The sequence below is a fragment of the Lepidothrix coronata genome, unplaced genomic scaffold (assembly GCF_001604755.1).
Source record: "Lepidothrix coronata isolate B3197 unplaced genomic scaffold, Lepidothrix_coronata-1.0 Scaffold411, whole genome shotgun sequence".
Classification (NCBI taxonomy): domain Eukaryota; kingdom Metazoa; phylum Chordata; class Aves; order Passeriformes; family Pipridae; genus Lepidothrix; species Lepidothrix coronata.
In genome coordinates this window covers 57202-76545 of record NW_016690591.1, presented here as the reverse complement: position 1 = coordinate 76545, position 19344 = coordinate 57202, and the positions used below count along the sequence as shown (strand labels likewise).

The 19344-nt window shown below is 59.1% G+C and overlaps 3 protein-coding genes across 5 annotated transcripts in view; 1 reads left to right on the top strand and 2 right to left on the bottom strand.

The window, feature by feature from the left end:
• SLC11A2 (solute carrier family 11 member 2) overlaps positions 1-6681 on the bottom strand; it is a 29578-nt gene extending 22897 nt beyond the window's left edge. Inside the window, exon 1 of the mRNA XM_017839424.1 lies at positions 6677-6681. The gene's annotated coding sequence lies outside the window, so the exon portion shown is untranslated. The remainder of the gene's footprint in view (positions 1-6676) is intronic.
• Positions 381-5581, top strand: LETMD1 (LETM1 domain containing 1). Of its 2 annotated transcripts, none has more exons than XM_017839429.1 (9): positions 381-490; positions 1144-1310; positions 1428-1543; positions 1716-1798; positions 2524-2710; positions 2796-2897; positions 3338-3490; positions 3740-3836; positions 4278-5581. In XM_017839429.1, the coding sequence occupies exons 1-9, from the start codon at positions 381-383 to the stop codon at positions 4346-4348; spliced, it is 1086 nt and encodes a 361-aa protein (XP_017694918.1). In that variant the 3' UTR covers positions 4349-5581. The 2 variants fall into 2 exon arrangements, with proteins under 2 accessions (XP_017694918.1, XP_017694916.1); XM_017839427.1 differs by having other exon boundaries at positions 1413-1543.
• A 9484-nt stretch (positions 6682-16165) lies between the features above and the next one.
• The window catches only part of LOC108509827 (natterin-3-like), a 4451-nt gene continuing 1272 nt past the window's right edge, over positions 16166-19344 (bottom strand). For both annotated transcript variants that reach the window (XM_017839416.1, XM_017839417.1), the window contains exons 3-6: positions 19091-19170; positions 18282-18325; positions 17948-18029; positions 16166-17398 (exon numbers count right to left, since the gene is read on the bottom strand). In XM_017839416.1, coding sequence (XP_017694905.1) covers positions 16398-17398; positions 17948-18029; positions 18282-18299 — 1101 coding nt within the window. In that variant the 5' untranslated portion in view covers positions 18300-18325; positions 19091-19170 and the 3' untranslated portion in view covers positions 16166-16397. The remainder of the gene's footprint in view (positions 17399-17947; positions 18030-18281; positions 18326-19090; positions 19171-19344) is intronic.

Genomic DNA, 19344 nt, shown 5'->3' with positions numbered 1-19344 from the left:
GTACCGGGGATGAGGGATCGGTCCGGGCTCCGGGCCGGGGGTCCGGGGGCCGGTACCGGGGGTTAGGGATCGGTCCGGGCTCCGGGCCGGGGGTCCGGGGGCCGGTACCGGGGATGAGGGATCGGTCCGGGCTCCGGGCCGGGGGTCCCGGGGCCGGTACCGGGGGTGAGGGATCGGTCCGGGCTCCGGGCCGGGGGTCCCGGGGCCGGTACCGGGGGTGAGGGATCGGTCCGGGCTCCGGGCCGGGGGTCCCGGGGCCGGTACCGGGGGTGAGGGATCGGGGAAGGGGGAAGGGGTGATTGGTCCAGGCCCCGCCCCCGGAGCACCAGCAGCCAATCAGCGGCCGCAGCGCCACGTGACCGCCGCCCGTGCCCGCCAAGATGGCGCTGTCCAGGGCCGCCGCCCGCGGGGCGCTCTGGCGCCTCGGCCCCGCCGCCCTCGGCCCCTGCCGCGGCCGTATGGAGCCGCTGCCCGTGCTGGGGGCGCCCAGGTGAGCGGAGACCGCCCTCCGGGGCAGCCGCGGCCCGTGGGACACAACCTCCTCAGGGGCAGCCGCCCGCACCGCAGCCCTGACCCCCCCCAAACACCGACCGCAGCCCCCCCAAATACTGACCGCGGGCTCCGACCCCCTCCCCCCCCAAAAACACAGACCGCGGGCCCTGACTTCCCCCCCAAAAACACAGGCCGCGGGCCCCGACCCCCCCCAAAAACACAGGCCGCGGGCCCCGACCCCCCCCAAAAACACCGACCGCGGGCCTCGACCCTTCCCAATACCGACCGCAGCCCTGACCCTCCGCCAAATACAGCCTCCATCCCTTACTCCCCTGGTCCTCCCCCGTTACGCCCCCGGTACTGGCCATGGCCCCTCCCTCCCCCGCTGTTGCTCAGGCCCCAGTGCCCCCTCAGTGCCCCCCGTTACTCCACAACCCCCCATTCCCGCGGTGCTGTTCCCTGCCCTGGTGCCACCTGGTTTCCCCCTCCCCGAGGCCCCCGGGCCCTGGTTGATTCCCAGGCCCCGCTCCCCCCCCAGCCCTGGCCCGGGGGGGTCCCAGGTCTTCCTCACCTCTCCGGGGGGCTCCCAGCACCCCCTCACCTCTCCTGGGGCATCCTGAGCCCAAAGCTGACCCGGGGGTGGTGGTGCAGGTGCCAGGTGTTCAGGTCCCAGGAGCGTCCCCTCTCCTCCCGGGCCACCTCCCGGGCCCTCGTGGCTGCCGTGGCCGCCGTCGCCCGGAGGGTCAATGCCAGGTACGAGCGTTACCTGGAGAGGAGCTTCCCCAGGTTCTACGTCCTGTACAGCACCTTCACCTCAGGTGAGTCCCGAGGGGGAGCCCAAAAGTGGGTCCCAGGAGGTGGGATGTATCCTGCCGCTCCAGGTGGAACAGCGAAAGCAGCTGCCCCACCCCAGGATTCAGTGCTCTGTCCAACAGGAATTCAGGCGCTGTTCCTGGAGGTGAAGGAGATCGGCAGGATCAGATTCAGGATGTCCCGGCAGCGGCTGAAGGTGCAGCAGCTCCCGTACCGGGACATGGAGCGGCTGCGCCAGGTGAGCCCCCTCCCCATGGAAAAGGGCTGGATTTCCTGGGGGATGCACCTCCTCTGCCTAAACACAGGGACTGGGAGCTGCAGCCACCGCTGGGGCCGTGAACTGCAGGGACTCGCAGGGAGTTTGGGGGGTTTGGTGTCGGATCCTGACTCTCTCCTCCGTCTGGAGGCAGTTCCGCAGGGACGCGCTCAAGGCCATTCCCATTGGGATCATCGCCATCCCACCCTTCGCCAACTTCCTGGTCATCGTCCTGATGTGAGTACTGGGGTCCCTGACCCCCAGATTCCAGGGAATTGGGGTTTTCAGAATGAAGAATCCGGCCATGCTCTCCCTGTCAGGACAAACACCCGGATCCTGAGGAGCCGGGTGCTGGATTTGCTATCCCAGCTTCTGGGGCTGTTGTCTTACCCAAAGAAATCATGGAATCAATTAAAATAATTTAATAAAAGAACTATCAGAGAGACCCTCCCTGAAGTGTCCTCAGCCACGGGCACCTCCATGCACAATCCCTTGGAGTGTCCCTGTTCCCACCAGCTCTTCTGGAACCAGGATAAATCCCCACTAAATCCTGGGATTTTGCAGCTCTGCTGCCCCTCCCGGGGCTCCCAGTCCTGGTTAATGTCCCTGTCTGTGACCTCAGCTCACGGGGGACATGAGGGAAGGCTCTGTAGGGGCCAGGCTGGATATGTGGGATCAGTGGGATCAGGCTGATGGGGTGAGGTCCTGCCCTGGGTTCCCCACGGCCCTGTGGAATAAAATGGAACGCTCCAGGCTGGGGGCAGAACGGGAAAGGACCTGGGGGGGCTGGACGTGAGGCCACAGGCACCTGGCTTGTGTCAGCCACAGCGTGGGGACACGGCCAGCGGGGGCCTTGGCAGCACCCAGGGCTTTCCTTGGCCTCCTCCACAGCCCAGACCCCACCTGCCCTGTGCCCCCTGTATCATTCCCTCCCTCAATCCTTCTCTCCTCTCTCACCCCAGGTATTTCTTCCCACGGCAGCTCCTGATCCGCTACTTCTGGACGCCGCAGCAGCAGCTGGAATTCCTGGATGTCTATGATTCCATCCGGAGGGACTCATACCCGGACGTGGTGCAGAGCCTGGCGCTGGCAGCGCAGTCCCTGCCCGAGCCCCGGCCCCGGGAGCTCCTGCAGCAGCTCTGCTCCCAGGTACATCCCCCTCGGTCACACCATCACCCCCTGGGGGGGTTGTCACCTGGCAGAGGTGTCACCTGCCCTCCTGGGGCTCTTGCAGGTGCAGGGAGGTGCCCGGCCCCGCCTGGCCCAGCTCTTGGCTGTGAGGAGTTTGTTCTCGGGGTCTCCACTGGTGCTGAACAGGCTCCAGGTGGATCATGTGGTGAGTCCAGCTCAGTGCAGGTGCTGCCCTGCTCAGGTGTGCCTCAAACTGGGGGCTGTGCCCCAAAACCAGTCCACGTGTGGATGAAAAGCTGGACAGGTGGCCCTGAAATCCCCCCATATCCTGGGCTTGTCCCCATCCCATGGGCAGCAGGTGAGGGGGGCTCAGGTGAGACCCCACCTGCAGTGCTTCCTCCAGCTCCCAACATCAGGAGGACATGGAGCTGCTGTGAGTGAACCCAGAGGAGGATTGTGGGAAGGAATTCCTCCCTGTGAAGGTGGGGAGGCACTGGGTGGGATTTCCCAGGGAATGCCCCATCCCTGGAAGTGTTCAAGGCCAGGCTGGATGGGCCACTCGGGCAGGTGGCAGTGCTGTGGGTCCCACCCCTGTTTCAGGAGGGGTTGGATATCACCCAGGTGACCTTCCCCTGTGTCTTGCAGAGGGCCCTGAGCCAGGTGCTGTTCCTGACCCCCCACTTACCGGCAGTTCTCCTGCGGCATCGCCTGCTGAGCCACATCCTGGAGATCCGGCACCTGGACCGGGCCCTGCTGCGCCTGGGGCTGGGGCAGCTCTCTGAGGAGGAGCTGCGAGCGGTGAGGACCCTCAGCACCCCCATCCCAGGGCTGTGTCACCCCAGGTGTCACCTTGGGGCACAGGGGGGTCCCCCAGACCCACCCTGGGTGGGTGGCGGTTGCCCTCTCCTGAGAAGGTGTTCTCCCAGCCCATTTCCCACATTGGGATCACACCTGGAGCCACACCCGGGCCTCTCCTCGTGCCATGGCAGGATCCTGGTGTGATGCTGGTGCTCCACGTGCCCACCCCGACCATCTGTGTCTCCCCAGGCCTGTTACCTGCGTGGGCTCAACGCCACCCACCTGGGCCGGGCCGAGTGCTGGGCGTGGCTGGAGCAGTGGCTCCAGCTCTCCTGTGAGCTCCAAGGTACCTGCTGGGGACACACACACAGAGCAGGGCCCCCCCGGCTTCTCTGGGCACAGGGAATTCTGGGGTGAAAGGGGGACTTCGTCCCGCTCTGGGCTGCCAGGTGTGCCTGTCCCACAGAGCTCTGGTGGCAGATTCCATCCCCAGGGGAAAGAAAATGGGAATGGGAGGGAAGTGGGGTGCCTCCATGCCCATCCCAGTGCTCCCAGTCTTCCCAGTTCTCATCCCAGTGCTCCCCTATTGCCCAGTGTCCCCTATGTCCACTCCTGTGCCTGCTGCAGGGCCCTGATCTACTCACTGCCCATCCCATGCCCATCCCAGCACCCCCAATGTCCCCCAGTGCCCCTCCCATCCCGGTCCCAGCACTCCCAGTCTGCCCAGGGCTCCCCTGTGCCAGTCCCAGTGCCCCCAGTCTCCGACCCTGCTCCCGTGTTTTTCCAGCTTCCGAAGCTTCTCTCCTGGCCCACAGCATGGTCCTGCTGTCCCTCAACTACAGCCGGCCCTCAGAGTGATGGCCCTGTGCCCCTCACCTGGCCTGGTGCCCCTCACCTTGGCCCTGTGCCCCGACCTGGTGATCCCCAGGCTGGTGCTGCCGAGATCCGGGCGCTTTGCTGAGCCAGCGTCGGGTCCTCACTCCCCTCGGCGCCGTCGGGAGCAGCCGCTGCTGCTCCAGGGCCGAGCACGACCAGGAGACGTGGCTTCGTTATCCCAGTAATTAACTGCATCCCGCTAATTATGGGAGACAGAGGGTGGCTCCCTGGCCCAGGGATGGTTCCGTCGGATCCAGGGACTTTGTGCCGGAGGCTTTTCCCTTGTTTCTTTTCTCCACTGGACAGTCTTAAATGTAACCCCCCACCCCGAAGGGTTCAGAAACGGCCCCGAATCCCCCCTCGGAACCCCCTAAATCCCTGTAAGACCTTCCCAGGAGGATTCTGGGGGTTTGTCTGTCCGGAGCAGGCAGAGGGAGGGAGGGGTCAGGGCTGGGAACATCCCCGAGGGGGGTGGGAAGGGCCGAGTGGGGGGTCCCCGGGCTGCCTCCTCCAAATTCAGCCTCGTTGGAGCTAATTAGACCTTTCCACCTCTGTGTTTCCCACTGGGCAGTGGCGGCTCCGGGGGCTTCAGGGGGTTAAACCTCCCCCTCCACCCCGCCCTGCATGAGGAATTCCTGAACTTCCGAGGTTTATTAAAGCCCAAACGAATCAGCGGCTCCGGTGTCTTTTGGGAGGGGGCCTTGGTGGCGCTCTGTCCCTCTGGGAGGGGACACTGGGAATGGGGACACCTGGAAAATGTCCCTTTTGAAGCATTTTTGGGGTATAAAGTGGTAGGACATTCCCCCCCTTCTCACTGTTTTTTGGGAATTGGTGACTGCTCCCATGAGGAATTCACTGTGAGGGGATTTAACCCCCTTAAAGCCACAACTCAGCGTCCAATTTAACCACTTCTTTTTCAGCTTAAATACTCCCTTTAAATACAGTGTTATGCAGGGCAGGAAAGGCTGGGGAAAATTAGTAATATTGTGGAGAAGCTTTGGATTCACAAGATTTGGGAAACTAAAAGTGAGAAAGCCAGTGGGAGCTGGGAGGGGGCTGGCTACACACCCAGATTTCAGGGAGCAGGGGACTTAGAAGCACAGGATCGAGCAGGACCCAGTGTTAGTGTGGATTAAATCCAATAAAAGTTATATTAAAAGGCAAAGATCCCCTCAGGTTGCCCCAGGAACAGCAAAATCTGGGTAAAAGTAGAATAAATCCTGTTACTTCTTGCCTTTTTGGGAAGCACCATCTGTCCCCACACCAGGGTATCCATCGGGAGCTGTCACCACCTCTGGGACACGGGGCTGTGGGGAGCAGGGGGGCTGTGGGGATGGAAGCTACAGGAAATAGGGATTTTGACCTTCAGGCTCTGTCACCCCTCAGCCCGTGTCACCTCTCAGTCAGTGTCACCTCTCATCCCCTGTCACCACATCCTGGGGCCCCGCCAGCTCCGGGGGCGGGGGCGACACGTTCTGCCCCGTCCCCATCCTGTCCCCGGCGGTGCTACGAGCGGGGCCACGCAGTCCCCAGGGCGCGGTCCCCCCGGCGCGGTCCCCCCGGGACGGGTGGCGATGCTGCCGGGGCGGCGGTGGCGCCGGGCCGGGCCGGCCGTGCCCCTGCGGGCGCTGTTCGGGTACCGGTACCGGGCGGAGAACGGGCGGGAGGTGGCGATGGCCGCGGGGGAGCGGCTGCTGCTGCTCCGCAGGGCCACCCCGGACTGGTGGCAGGTGCGGCGGCCCGGGGACCCCCCCTGGGCGCGACCCTTCTTCGTCCCCGCCGCCTACGTGGCCGAGGAGGAGCCGGGTGACAGCGGGACCCGGAGCCCGCGGACCCCCGGGCAGCCCGCGGGGACGGGTGGGTGGGGCGGGGGGGGGCCGGGCTGGGGTCACGGAGCTGATGGGGGAACGGGGTTGGGGGGCACTGGGAGGACGGAGCCGTGGGTTGGGCACGCGGGGCTGGGGGGGCACAGGGAGAAGGGAGCTGTGGGGCTGAGAGGGCACTGGGAGAACGGGCTGGGGGTCCTGGGCTGGGAGTCTGGGTGCCCAAGGCTAGGGGTACACTGAGGCTGGGGGACAGCGGGGACGCGGGGATGGGGATATTGGGGGCACCAGGGGCAGGGGGACACGGGAAACCAGGGCTGGGGCCCGGGGGTGGTGGGAGTGTCTGTGCCCCCTCGCCGGCAGCACGGAGGATCATTTTGTGTGGGTGGGTGCCCTCCTCTCTGCCCCCAGGCCTGGGGGGGCTGCAGTGCTGCTCGCCGGAGGACCTGTGTGCCCCTTCCGTGTCCCCCCCCCGCGCCGTGGGCACCGGCACCGGCCAGCTGGCAAGGGGGGTCACCCCCACCCCCGCGCAGTGCCAGTCCCAGCAGGACACTGGGGTGAGTGGGGGCTGGGTTACCCCCCTGGACACCCTGTGCCCCCCAGACCTGCTCCTCTCAGAGCCCCCCTCCGCAGTTTTACCGGGGCTCCCTGTCCCTGTCCCCCAGCCCTGCACCCCTGTGCCCCCCCCGTGTCCCCCCCTGCACTCTCCAACCTCTCCCTCGCCTCTTCCCCCGCCTCCCCCGCTCCCACTGCGGGGCACCGGAGGAAGTTGGGGGGCGGGGGGAGGGCCCCGTGCCGGGAGGGGGGGCATTGGGGGGGCACTTGGGGGCTGGGGAGATACGACAGGGCAGGGGGACATTGGCGGGCTGGGGGGCAGGATAACGGGGACACAGCAGGGCTGGGGGTGCGCTGTGGGCATTGCCCGTGTGCCCCCCCCCCAGTTCGGGTCCTTCCCCTCAACCCTTTCCCCCCCCAAGGTGTCTCCCCCGGGACCCACCACGATCTCCCGCAACCCGGAGGGGCTGCAGCGGGAGGGGCGGGGGGCCGCGCCCCCCGTGCCGGCCGGGCCCCCCCTGCAGGTTTTGGGGTCCTGGGAGCGGCACCGGGACCCCGAGAGCGGCCGCTGCTTTTTTTACAGCCCCGAGAGTGGCACCAGCTCCTGGAAACCCCCCCGGCTGCATCGGGACCGGGTGGGCACTGGAGGGGGTGGGCACGGAAGGACAGCGGGGGAGGGAGGGAGTAGGGCGCTGCCAGCCCCCCACCAGTGGGGTCTGCACGCCCAGCCCCTACATGGCCCCCCCACTGACCGCCTCGACCCCTCCAGCTCCCACCCCCGGTCTCCTTTAGCCCCTCCCTGCTCCCTCATCGTGCCCTCGTGCCCCCCAATGTCCCCTGTCTTGCTCTCACACTCCCCTTTTGCCCCCCCCCACCACGGCCCCCCAACTTCTCGATTCTCCCAAATTATCCTCCCCCAATATGTTCTCTCTCCAACCCGTGTGACCCCACTACTGCCCCTCTTGACCCCTCCAGTTCCCCGCCACTGACCCCCCCGACTCCCACAATGCCCCCCAGTTCCCTCTCGACCCCCCCCAGTGCCCTCTCGCTGCCACCCTTGTCCCTGCACAGCCACATTGGTGCCCCAATTAGAGCCAGCGCTAACTATGTGTGGGGGGACAGTCCTGGGGGGTCGGTCCTGGGGTCCTCCGAGGCTGATTGTGTCCCTTGTGTCCCCCCAGGGCCGCCCCCTCCCTGCCGAGCCCCCACGGACGACGGCAGGACAGAGCCCCGGGGGTGTGGGGGTGAGCTGGGGGATGGGGAGGAGGGGGGCACGCCGGGGGGGGCAGGGCAAGGGGGGGTAACGGGGAGCATTGGGGAGGGTGTGGGGGCTCCCTCACACTGTCCCCACCCCAGCAGGTGACCCGTGGCGGGAGCCTCGCCCACCACAGCCCTGAGGACTGGGGGGCCGACCTGTGAGTTACCCCAAACTGGGGGGCTGGGGGGTGGCTGAGGTGGTCGGGGGTGCTGGGGGGGCACGGGGGGAGGGCCGGGGTCAGCCCAGACCCTGTCCCGTGGGAGGTGCCCAAGGCTCGGCAGCTGCACAGGACTGAGGTTGCCGAGAAGGGCAGGAGGCTCAGGGGGTCACAGGGGGGAGAAGGGGGTCTACCAGGCTGGGGGTGTGGGGGGGCTCTTGTGCAGGGGCTGTGCCAGGCTGGGGTCCCCACAGGGGTTCTGGGCTTCCTGGGGCTGGGGGGCTGTGCCGGGCTGGGGGGAGGGATCAGACCTGGGGTGCTGCCAGTGCCCAGCAGGGCTCTGCTGGCATGGGGGGCACACCCGGCTGGGCAGGGTGTGGGTGTGTCCCTCACCTGCTCCCCCAGGAAGAGCTGGGGGGGCTTCTGGGTTCTGCTCCTGGCTGGGAACAGCCCTGTCTCCCACGAGGAGCCCCAGGGGTTGGTGCCCCCGGGAGAGGGGGGCATAGGGGTAGGGGGCATCAGGGGGAAGGGGCTGTGGGGGAGTTTGGGGGGCTGCAGAGGGATTGAGGGGATCGTGGAGGAGTTTGGGAGGCTGTGGAGGGATCTGGGGAGCTGTGGAGGCACAGGAGGCAGAGCAGCCCTGACAGCCTGTGCCCCCCCCAGTGCCCAGGCAGCAGCCCCCCAAGAGCAGCATGGATTCATGGGGGGCTGCCCTGGCCTGAACCCCGACCCCACAGAGCAGGAAGAAGGTCCTCCAGGTGAGTGGGCTGGGACCCCCAGCTGGGGCCACTGAAGTGGGCCCATGGGATGGGACCCCCACAGTGGGACCCCTGGATGGATCCCTGGGATGGGGGGATGGGGGTGCCTACACCAGGGGGTTGGGGGGCTCTCCAGAACAGTCCAGGGACTCCCTGCACATATGGGGTCCCCAAAATGTCCCTCGTGTCCTTCCCGGGGGCAGGGGATGTGTGTACAGACCCCCTTGGGTTAGGGGCACGCCCGGAGCACCCCACTGAGGGGGAGCAAGACACCCCTGGAGTGCAGGGGTCCTGTGGGGGTCCCTAACCCCTCCATCTCCCCCTGCCCACAGCTCTGCCCTGGGACAGGGAACGAGTTCCTGCCGAGGATCTGGGAGTGGGGCTGGGCCGGGGGGAGCCGGGGTCCCCAGGGCTGGCCCTGTTCTCCTCCCCAGGATCTGCAGACCCCGTGGGCTCACCTAGGGGGGATGGAGCCCTGGGGGAGCTCAGGGGGACGGGGATGAGGCTCTAAGTGGGTTTGGGGGTCTGAGTGAGGAGAGCAGAGCTCACGGCTGGCGTGGCCACGACTGTGACCCCCAGATGGCCTCCCAAGTGCCCCCCAGGCCCAGGAGAAGCAGCAGGCAAGGAGCTGCCTCAGGCTCTTCCAGGCCAAGGGGCCCCAGAGCTTGCAGAGAGGGGGGAGAGGGGGCTCAGCCGAGGTGGGGATCCCCCAAATCCCCCCCACCTTTGTGTCCCCCCTAAACCTCCTTTGGTCCCCAGACTGGTGGAGGAGGAGGGGTTGAGTGCTCGTGAGCCTTGGCTGCCTGTCCCCAGTGGGTCCCAGTGCCTCCCACCTTGCCCAGTGTCCCTGCCCTGAGTCACTTGGTGCTCTCAGGGTCCCCACCTTGTCCCTGTCCCCTGTGCCATTGTCCTCCCGAGACCAATCCCAGTGCACCCACTGGTCCCAGGAACTCCCTCCCCATGTGCCTCAGTAGCCCCATCCCAGTGTGCCCAGTGCCCCTGCGGGACTTTGCAGGGCCTGGGCTTGAGCAGGCACTGGGCTGAGCAAAAAAACCCCTGAATTTTGAGGGATTTTGAGGGGGTTTTGCCTTTCATTCTGGAAAATAATTTTGCTGCCTAGTGGTGCCAGAGCTATGGGACTGAGTGGCACTTTGTGGTGCCCCAAATCCCCCCCCAAAACTGCCCCAGTCCCTCTCTCCACAAATCCCCGGGCTCTTTAGTGCCAGCCTTTACTTTTGGTTTCTTGCCTGCTCCCTTCCCCTTGGGGGGATTTTGGATGCCCCGCCTCACCACGTGCCCAGCAATGACAAGCCCATCCTGCCTTGCACCAACAATGCTCTTGAAAGCACCACCAGCCCCCTCAGTCCCCCTGCACTGCCACCGCTCACACAACGCCGGGCTGGGTTCACTTCTGGGCCCCTCAGCGCCACAAGCACACGGAGCTGCCCTGCTCCAGCCCTGCAGCTCCTCTCATTCATCTCCCGGCTCCTTGGCCTCATCCAGCCCAGCCCCGACTGCCTGCGGGGACTCCACCACGCTTTGCACAAGCACCAAAACCAGTCCCGCCACAGCCTCTGCCCGCAGGGCACACACACCGGGCCCTGCCTGGGGCTGCCACGCAGGGAGCTGCTGCTGCCGTGGGGCAGCGGGGACGGAGCCTCGGCCGTGTGGCGCAGCAGGGTCAGGGGCCCAGGCAGCTGGCAGGCGGCAAGGCCTGAGCCCCGAGCCAGCAGCAGCACCGGGCCCTGCCCACGGTGCTCCCGCCCGAGGCTGGGCCCTGCAGGCAGGGGCAGAACCCCCTCCCTGGGGCGGCCTTGCTGTCCCGACCCTCGGCCCGGCCCAGCCTCTCCCTGTGCGCGCTCCCCACAGCACAGGCTGCACTGGGGCATTTGCTGCGGGGGCCCTGCAGAGCTCCCCCGAGGGAACACCTCCTCTGGGAGGTCACGGCCTATCCTCTCCATTCCGGAATGGCCCCTGGCAACCAAAGAACCAGCGCCCCACAGCCCCACAGTGTAGCCCCATCCCTGTGCCATGGGCCTCCAGGGCTTCCCGTGACAAAGCACCCCCTCCAAACCCTTGTCAGGTATGAAATTGGCTGACAGGGCTCACGGATGCTTTTAGGAAATAGGTACAAGCTTTTCTTGAATACTGGGGGGTCATTTTTTTTAATTATTAATGTTTAGAGTTATCCATTTGAGGGCAGGATGTCCTCTAGGCCACTGTTTTGTTCCATTTTGAGTGAGAAATATTTTTCAAAGAAATGGGATGGAGTTGAAGTTGTGTGTGTTGGCAAGAAGGGATTTCAGTTCAGAGAAATCAATCCAATGGAAGAGTCAGAAGATCTCAGTTCTGTGGGATGTGAGTGTGACACCAGTGGTGTGGAATAAGAGGTGGTGATTGTGTTGGGTGTGGCTGAGCTGGAGTTCCTCTTCCCACAGCCCCCTCCCAGTGCTGGGCTCTGCAGGGGGAGCTGGCAAGGGGTAGAGAACATGACCCTGTTTTGGCTCCTGCTGGGCAGGGCTGGCACAGCATCAGTGCTGTCTCCCAACATTCCCCCCATCCAGGGGCTGGGGGTGGGCACAGCCAGGCCAGCTGAGCCCAATGAGCCCAAGGGATATTCCAGCCCCTGTGCCCATGCCAGCTCAGATAGAAAAGCTGAGGGAAGGAGGAGAAAAGGGGGCAGTGGTTATTCCCAGAGTTTGCCTTCCGGGAAGTGCCGCACCATGCTGAGGGGAAGGACAAAATAAACCTTTTTTTTTTTGGCGGTGAGGGGGGAAGATGTTTTTAGGGCTCCTTGAGTCCCTTTGGGAGAGTGACAGGAATATTCCGTCGGTGCCTTTTCAGACTGGCTCCCTCTGAGCTGCCCCTGCAGGGGGAGGGGTTCCCGACCCCACTGCTCTGAAAACCTTCCAAGGCCTTTGCAGAACCACTGCTTGGGGTTGAATTGTGTTTTCTGCTCCTTGCAGGCTCAGCTGACCACAAACAGGCCTTTTTTGTGTCCACCAAACCTGTAAATCGTTGCCCTTTAAAGTAACAAGTCAGCATCGGCTGATTGCGAGAGATTTGTTGTACCCACATAATATGTGGTATGTTTGTACTGCCAAAACCTCCAGTGCGACATCCCTCTCACTTCAGACCTTGTGCAGTGAAATAAACCTTTTCTCCTGCTTTAATGTGACAAGAATGATGAGGTGTCCAAGCCATGACGTGAATCTCCCAAGTATTATCAGTGTCAATGATTCCAGGGAGCACAAGAAGGCCTGCATGAGTTGTGGATGAGCACCCTAACAAAAATGCACTGTAACCGTTCCCTAGCAGTCCCCAAACCCCCGTGGGGAGTAACTGCACAGCTGTATCAGTTAACAAGACTGACTGGGAGATGACCAGGTCCACTCCGGCACTCTCTGTGGTGGTTGGCAGAGAGCAGGGACACGGGGCCGGAGGAGGCGGCGGTGGAAGTGGATGTGCGGGGCCGGGCTGAGCGCTGGATTTGCGGGCGCGGCAGAAGCGGTGGCACAGGGTGAGGGGTTTAGCAGGGCTGTTCCCGAGGCACCTTGTGGTGAGTCATTGTCAGCAGGAGGCAGATATAAATCTGCTCTTTTTCAGAATTGACCCAGGGTGGGTCGAGAGGATCACTGGGGTTTGAGTCTCGGGTTGTGAGTGGGAATTGTTTCTCTTTAGAATCATTCTCTGCGAGGGGTGCACCCACCAAAGAAAGTAAATCAGTTCCATTTGTAGCTTACAGGTGGCTTAATGCCGAAAACACCTGTTGCCATGTTGACAATAAATTTAAAGCTTTTTCACCTGGCTTCTGCCCCAGCTCTTCCCCAGTTTGCTTCCATACGGCAACATTCAAGTTTCCCTCTAGAGGAAATCAGGAGCAATTGTCACATACCCAAACTAGCAGCGTTACCAACGACAACTGGCAGTTTTAATATCTTTGTGAGTATCTCCATCTGATTTTTTTGTTCCTGTGTTAGTGATTCCCGTGTTTCCCAGCTGCTCACCTGCTGTCCTGCAGAGGTGATGGATGCACACAGTCAAATCCTGTCCCAGGTCGCTGTCCTGGTTCAGCTGGGCTATGCCACTGGAATTCCGGCTATATTTTCTGGATTAATTTTGCATGCTTCACTTGGGCGACATTTGTGGCATACTGCGGCATGGACCCCAAGGAGTGATATAATGGAATAATTTATTGCAGTTCCTTCACGGTTTATATACCATGTTACATCAGCAGTAAATTCCTCTTGGTAATTTTTCTCTGTATCTGCTTTTTAGTTAAGCATTCACTGTCCATGAGAAACATAGTCCCAAGCAATTTCCCACACACAAGGATACATCTCACCACATCCGCATTTATCTTGCCAAGTTCCCCTTCTGAGTTTCTCCCAGGGTCATAGAATCTCGGTTCCCTACAGGTTTTCACAGCAGGGGGGTCGGGAACGCCTCTCCCTGCAGGGTCAGCTCAGTCCAGTGTAGTGGGTTGGCTCTGGCTGGAGGCCAGGTACCCACTAAAGCTGCTCTCTCAGTCCCCTCTGCAACTGGACAGAGGAGAGAAAATATAATGAAGGGTTGATGAGTTGAGATAAGGACTGGGAGAGATCATTCACTGATCATCATCACGGGCAAAACAGACTCAAAGTGGGGATATTAAATAAATATATTATCAACAGAATCAGAACAGGAGAATGAGAAGTAAAATAAATTTCAAAACCACCTTTCCCCACCCCTCCTTCCTTCCAGGTTCTCCCTCCTCCCCACCCACTGCTGCAGGGGGACAGGGAATGGGGGTTATGGTCAGTTGCTCTTCCTGTCACTGCTCAGGGAGAGAAGTTGGAGTCCTTCCCCTGATCCCGTGGGGTCCCTCCCACGGGAGAGAGTTCTTCACCAGCTTCTCCAACGTGAGCCCATCCCATGGGCAACAGTTCGTCCCAAACTGCTGCAACATGGGTCATTTTTCCATGGGGTCAGTCCTTCAGGCTCAGGCTGCTCCAGCGTGGGTCCCCCACAGGGCCACAGGTCCCACCAGGAAAACTGCCTCCAGCGTGGGCTCCTCTCCCCGCGGGTCAGCAGGTCCCTGCCAGGACCCTGCTCCAGCAGGGGCCTCCCACGGGGTCCCTGCGTCCTTTGGGCACCCCCTGCTCCAGTGTGGGAGGATCTCTGCACTCCCGTGGTGCCCTGTGGGCTGCAGGGGCACAGCTCCTGCCCATGGTCTCCTCTTCCTCCCGCCCTGCCCTCGGTGTCTGCAGAGCTGGCCACACGTTCTCACTCTGCTCTTCTTGGGCTGCAATTTCATCTGCCCAATCACTTTTTTTTCTCCTTCTTAAATATGTTATCACTGAGACGTTTCTGTCACTCCTGATGGGCTCGGCCTTGGTGGGTCCGTCCTGGAGCTGCTGGAATTGGCTCTGCTGGACATGGGGGAAGCTTCTGGAAGCTTCTCAAAGAAGCCACTCCTGTAGCCCCCCCTGCTACCAAAACCTGACCATGCAAACCCACACTTTATGGTGAACTTGCCACCGGCTGCCACAACAGAGGAGCCCCAAAGAAAAGATACAAGGACTCCCTGAAACAACATCTCAGCCTTGGCCGTACTGATCACCATAACTGGTCTACTCTGACCTCAAATCGGGAGGCCTGGAGACACCCCATCTATAACGCAGCTGTCTCCTTCGAGAACACACGCAGGATCACCCTTGAGGAGAAAAGGCAGCGCAGAAAGAACCGTGTCTTGCAGAATACACCATCTAAGGAGTCTTTCTGCTGTGCCTTTTGCAATCGGATTTGTCTGTCACGTATTGGCCTCATAAGCCACCAGCGTGCCTGTGGCAGGTGTGGATAGAGCCTTCCCAAATCTTCGTTCGCGAAGCTTCGCCATGATTAATATATGTATGTAATTCATTTATTATATAATATCTAATATCTATTTATATTCTTATGTAATGATATGAATATATAATATATAAATGTTATATATAACTCTCTATATAATATAAATATTATATAAAAATCTATTAAAACATATAAATATCTGCAAAAATATATTAAAATAAATAAAATAGATAAATATATTTATATTCAATAATATTTTAATATATTTTATGTGAAATATAATAATTTTATGATAAATTATACTTTATATATTTCTATTTATGTAAATGTATTTTCTGTTTATATTATATAATACTTTATTTTTATTTTATAATATTTTATCCTTAGAAATATTTTATATATCTATTTTATAAATTTATATGTAAAGTGTAAATCTCAGAAGCAATGTATTGGTTTGATAATAAATCAATTATAGAGGAAATTTTTCAGTTCAGTCTTGATTTTTCAGCAGGTCTTTTTCCTTTGGGGAATTTCTAAAATATTCTAAAATTGAAAAAACTCTGTTAAAATAAATATTTTTTCTGATCCTTTGACCAGTATAATTTAATATTTATTGATTTCATATGGAATAATTAACTTCTTCATCTTTTTTTTCAACAAGATCGAAGAAGGAGGAGGTGGGAGGTAAATGCTCCCCGAAATTTAATTTTAAAAAGTTTTAATTAATTAATTTTTAAAAAATATTTTAAAAAAATTATTTACATTTATTGAAGAAAAAGGAATTAAAATTGTAATTAAAGTTTTAAAATTAATTTTAAATTCAAGTTTTTAAATTCTACAGAGAATGCAGATGGGAAAACTGGCGTTCTCGTTTATTTCACCCTCATTTTGTAGGACTTTTTTTGGGAAAATCAAAGAATTCTCCAGGAAAAAATGGATTTTGGGGTTCTGCCCCCTCCCTCCACCAGACACAGCAGGACCTCGGTGAGTTGCCGGCCCCGCTCGCCCTCAGTGCCCACCTGGTGCCCCCTCACTGTGCCCGGAGCCGGTGTGGAATTCCTGGAGCAGCTGGATGGCAAACGGCACCCGGGGGGGGTCTGGACTGCTCCCAGCCCCCTGGCCCCCCTCACCTCTCTGGGGACACCCCCCTCCCCCAGGAAATTTGAGGTCTCCCCAGATCTCTGTCTCCCTCCCTTCAGGCAATTTGGGGTCTCCCCAAATCTTTTCTCTCCCCCCCCAAAATTTGGGGCATTCCCAAATCCTTGTGTTCCCCCCAAGCTCCCTGGGTCCCCTCAGATCTCTGGGACACCCCTCCCAACATTCCAGGACTCCCAATCCCTCTCCACCGTCCAGTTCTGGACTGTCCCAGGGACCCCCCATCCCAGATTCCACAGAATTTTTGGAGAAAACAGGAAATTCAGTCAGAAAATGCCATGTTTTTGCACAGTTTTGCCATGTGGTTTCAGAAAGGGATAAAGGTCATGCCACAAAAAGCAAAAATATGGGAAAACCCACCAAATCCAAGCATTGCCCTGCATCCCAAGTTGCTGCTATTGCATTTTGTGGGATTATTTAGGGGAAAAATACCAGGAAAAATCTTTGGGGAGGAATTTTGGGATCCAGCCCAAAGTCCAGCATAGGTCCCTCCCTATGCGGGACATGGTGGGACCCTGGTGAGTTCCCGGCATTGCTGAATCCTGGCACTGACCCCAGTGACCACCCGGGTCTGTGCCCAGCCAGTGACCCCCACGCTGTGCTGGAATCCATCACGGAATTCCCGGCGGAGCTGGGCGGTGAACATCACCTGGAGGTCACGCCGGCGTCCCCGGAGCACCGCGGTGCATTCCGAGCGCGCCGGCACCTCCTCCCGCACCTCGTGGGGCCCGTGGGACACGAACTTAGCGATGCTGGCCCCGCCCACCCACGGCAGGGAGGTGACATTGGCCGCAGCCCAGCCCGTCCCGGTGAGGACCAACGGGGCCGCCTGGAGCGTCCCGCGCACGGTGGCCAGTGCGGGGTGATCTGAGCGCCACGTGTGCTCCGTCTCCGTGGCCTCTTCCAAGAAGGTGGACCCTGGGGCTGCCCCACAGCCTTCGTTCTGCACCGGAGCCTCGGCCAAGACCACGTCCTCAGAATGTTCCAGTGCCGTGCTCAGGTTGTAGGCGACGTCCACGATGGAGATGTCGGACGGGCCCGTCTTGACCACCAAGACTTGATACCACTTGTACCAAACCTCCTCCCCCCCCAGTGCCACGAAAAGCGCCCGGTGCTCCTTGGAGACCTTTCCCAGTCCGTCCCGGCTCCGCCCCACGAAGATGTCGACCGATGGGCAACTCTCCACAGCATTTTCTGGGACGGTGCCAAAGGAATCATCCACCCAATCCAAGGCCTCAAAGCCGCCGGCGTTGACCAAGATGTTGAAGTTGGAGGTGTGCTTCTCCTGTCCCCTGTTTGGGAAGTAGCAATAGGGGCCCCTGACGGGATCGTAGGAGCCGGAATTGCAGCCGAGCTCCATCGTGGAACAGATGAATTCCAGGCGCCCGGTATGGCGGTTCCAGCTGGAGACGGCGTCGGGGGGAAGACGGCCTTGGAAGGGCTCCCACTTGAGGTGGGAAGGGGGGCCCTGGTCTCGCTTTCGGATGGGAGTGTCTGAGGAGGTAATGGGGGGGGTTGAAAAAAGGGGAGGACTTTTTGGGAAAAGGAGGGAATTCTGTCCCAGACTGGAGGGTGGGAGAGGCCAGAGGGATGTTCTGGAAGAGGTGGGTGGGGTTGGGTTGGAATTGGGGCCAAGGGACAGTGACTGGGCTACTGGGAGGGGACAGGGGACACTGGGAGAGGATTGGGGGGCACTGGGATAGACTGGGAGAGGGAGGAACTGGGTCACTGGGAAGGGATTGGTGGGCACTGTGAGGGACTGGAATATACTGTGAGGGAACTGGGATGTACTGAGCAGGGAACTGGGATCACTGGGAGTGAATTGGGAGGGGCTGGGCATGAAATGGGATTTATTGGAAGGGGAACTGGGGTCACTGGGAGAGGACTGGGGGGCACTGGGATAGACAGGGTTGGGACTGGGATATGCTGGGAGGGAACTGGGATATAATGGGAGGGGATTGGGGGAACTGGAAGGCATTGGGACATACTGGGAGGGAGGGAACTGGGAGGGACTGTAAGGGACTGGGAGGGCCCAAGACTCACTGAGGGCATCCAGGAGCCTACTTCCTGGCACTTCCACGGCTGGAATTCCCAGAATTCCAAGGCCAAGCAAGAAGAGGAAGATCTGGGGGGGGAACCATGGGAGGCGTCACCTACTCCCATCCCAATTACCACATCCCAAATTCCTCTTTTTCCACTGACTTTTTAGGCTGACATCCCCCAAATTCCTTGATTTTGGATTTAATTCAATTAATTTCATTTAATTTTGAATTTTTTAAGAATTAAAATTTTCTGGCTCTGGGAAAAAAAAATCCTTTTTTGCCCTGAAATGCTTCAAAATTCCCCAAAGATCCCCAAATCCTGAGCCCAGACATACCTGGAGCAGTGGCATCATGGATCCACTGGAGTCTGTGGGAAAATCTGAAATTTAAAAAAAACCCCATGAATTTTAGCAGCCCTGGGGCCATGACCCCTCGAAATCCACATTTTGGGGTCCCCATTCCCAAGTTTCACATTTTGGGGTCTCCCCATCCAAATTTTGGGATCCATCCCTCAAAAATTTGGGATCCCCCCTTCCAAAAAACCCCATTTTGGGGCTCCCCGTCTCTAAATGTTGGGATCTCCCTTCCCAAAATCCAAATCTTGGGATTTCTTGTTTCCCAAATTCCATATTTTAGGGTTCCCCAAATCCCAGGTCCATATTTTGGTGTTCCCCCTTTTCAAACTCCACATTTTGGGGTTCCCTCCCTCCAAATTTTGTATTCCCTTCCCAAATCCAAATTTTGGGGTTGCCAGACTCCATATTTTGTGTTCCCCCCTCAAACTCCAAATTTTGGGGTCTCCAATTCCCAAATTCCATGTTTTGGGTTCCCCTGTTCCCAAACACCAAATTGTGAGGTTCTTTTGTTCCCAAAATGCACATTTTGGGGTCTCTCTCTCTCTAAATTTTGGGATCCCCCTTCCCAAAATTGACATTTGGGGATTCTCCACTTCCCAAATACACATTTTGGAGTTCCTCAGCTCCGAATTTTGGGATCCCCCCTCCCAGACTCCTCACTTTTAGGCTGTCAAATTCCCAGATCCATGTTTTGGGCTCCCCCCCCCCCGCTCCAAATTTCGGGGTCTCACCTCCCAAAATCAACATTTTGGGGCTCCCCAGCTCCATATTATGGGGTCCCTCCTTACCTCTGATCCGGTTTCCATATAAATCACTTTTTTTTGGTTGTTTTCAGTCCTTCCGAGCTGTTTTCTGTGACATTTGAGCCCTGAAAAGTCCCCCCCAAAACAGGAAAAACGTCAAAAAATGTAAAAAATAAAAAAGGAAGTGGGATTTTGTGGGAGATTTTTCTGCATTTTAGGGACTTTTCACTTCATTTTTCAGGGGTTGTTTTTAAATTTGAGTCCCAGAATTGTCCTGGAGCCCCAAAACATGGCTTGAA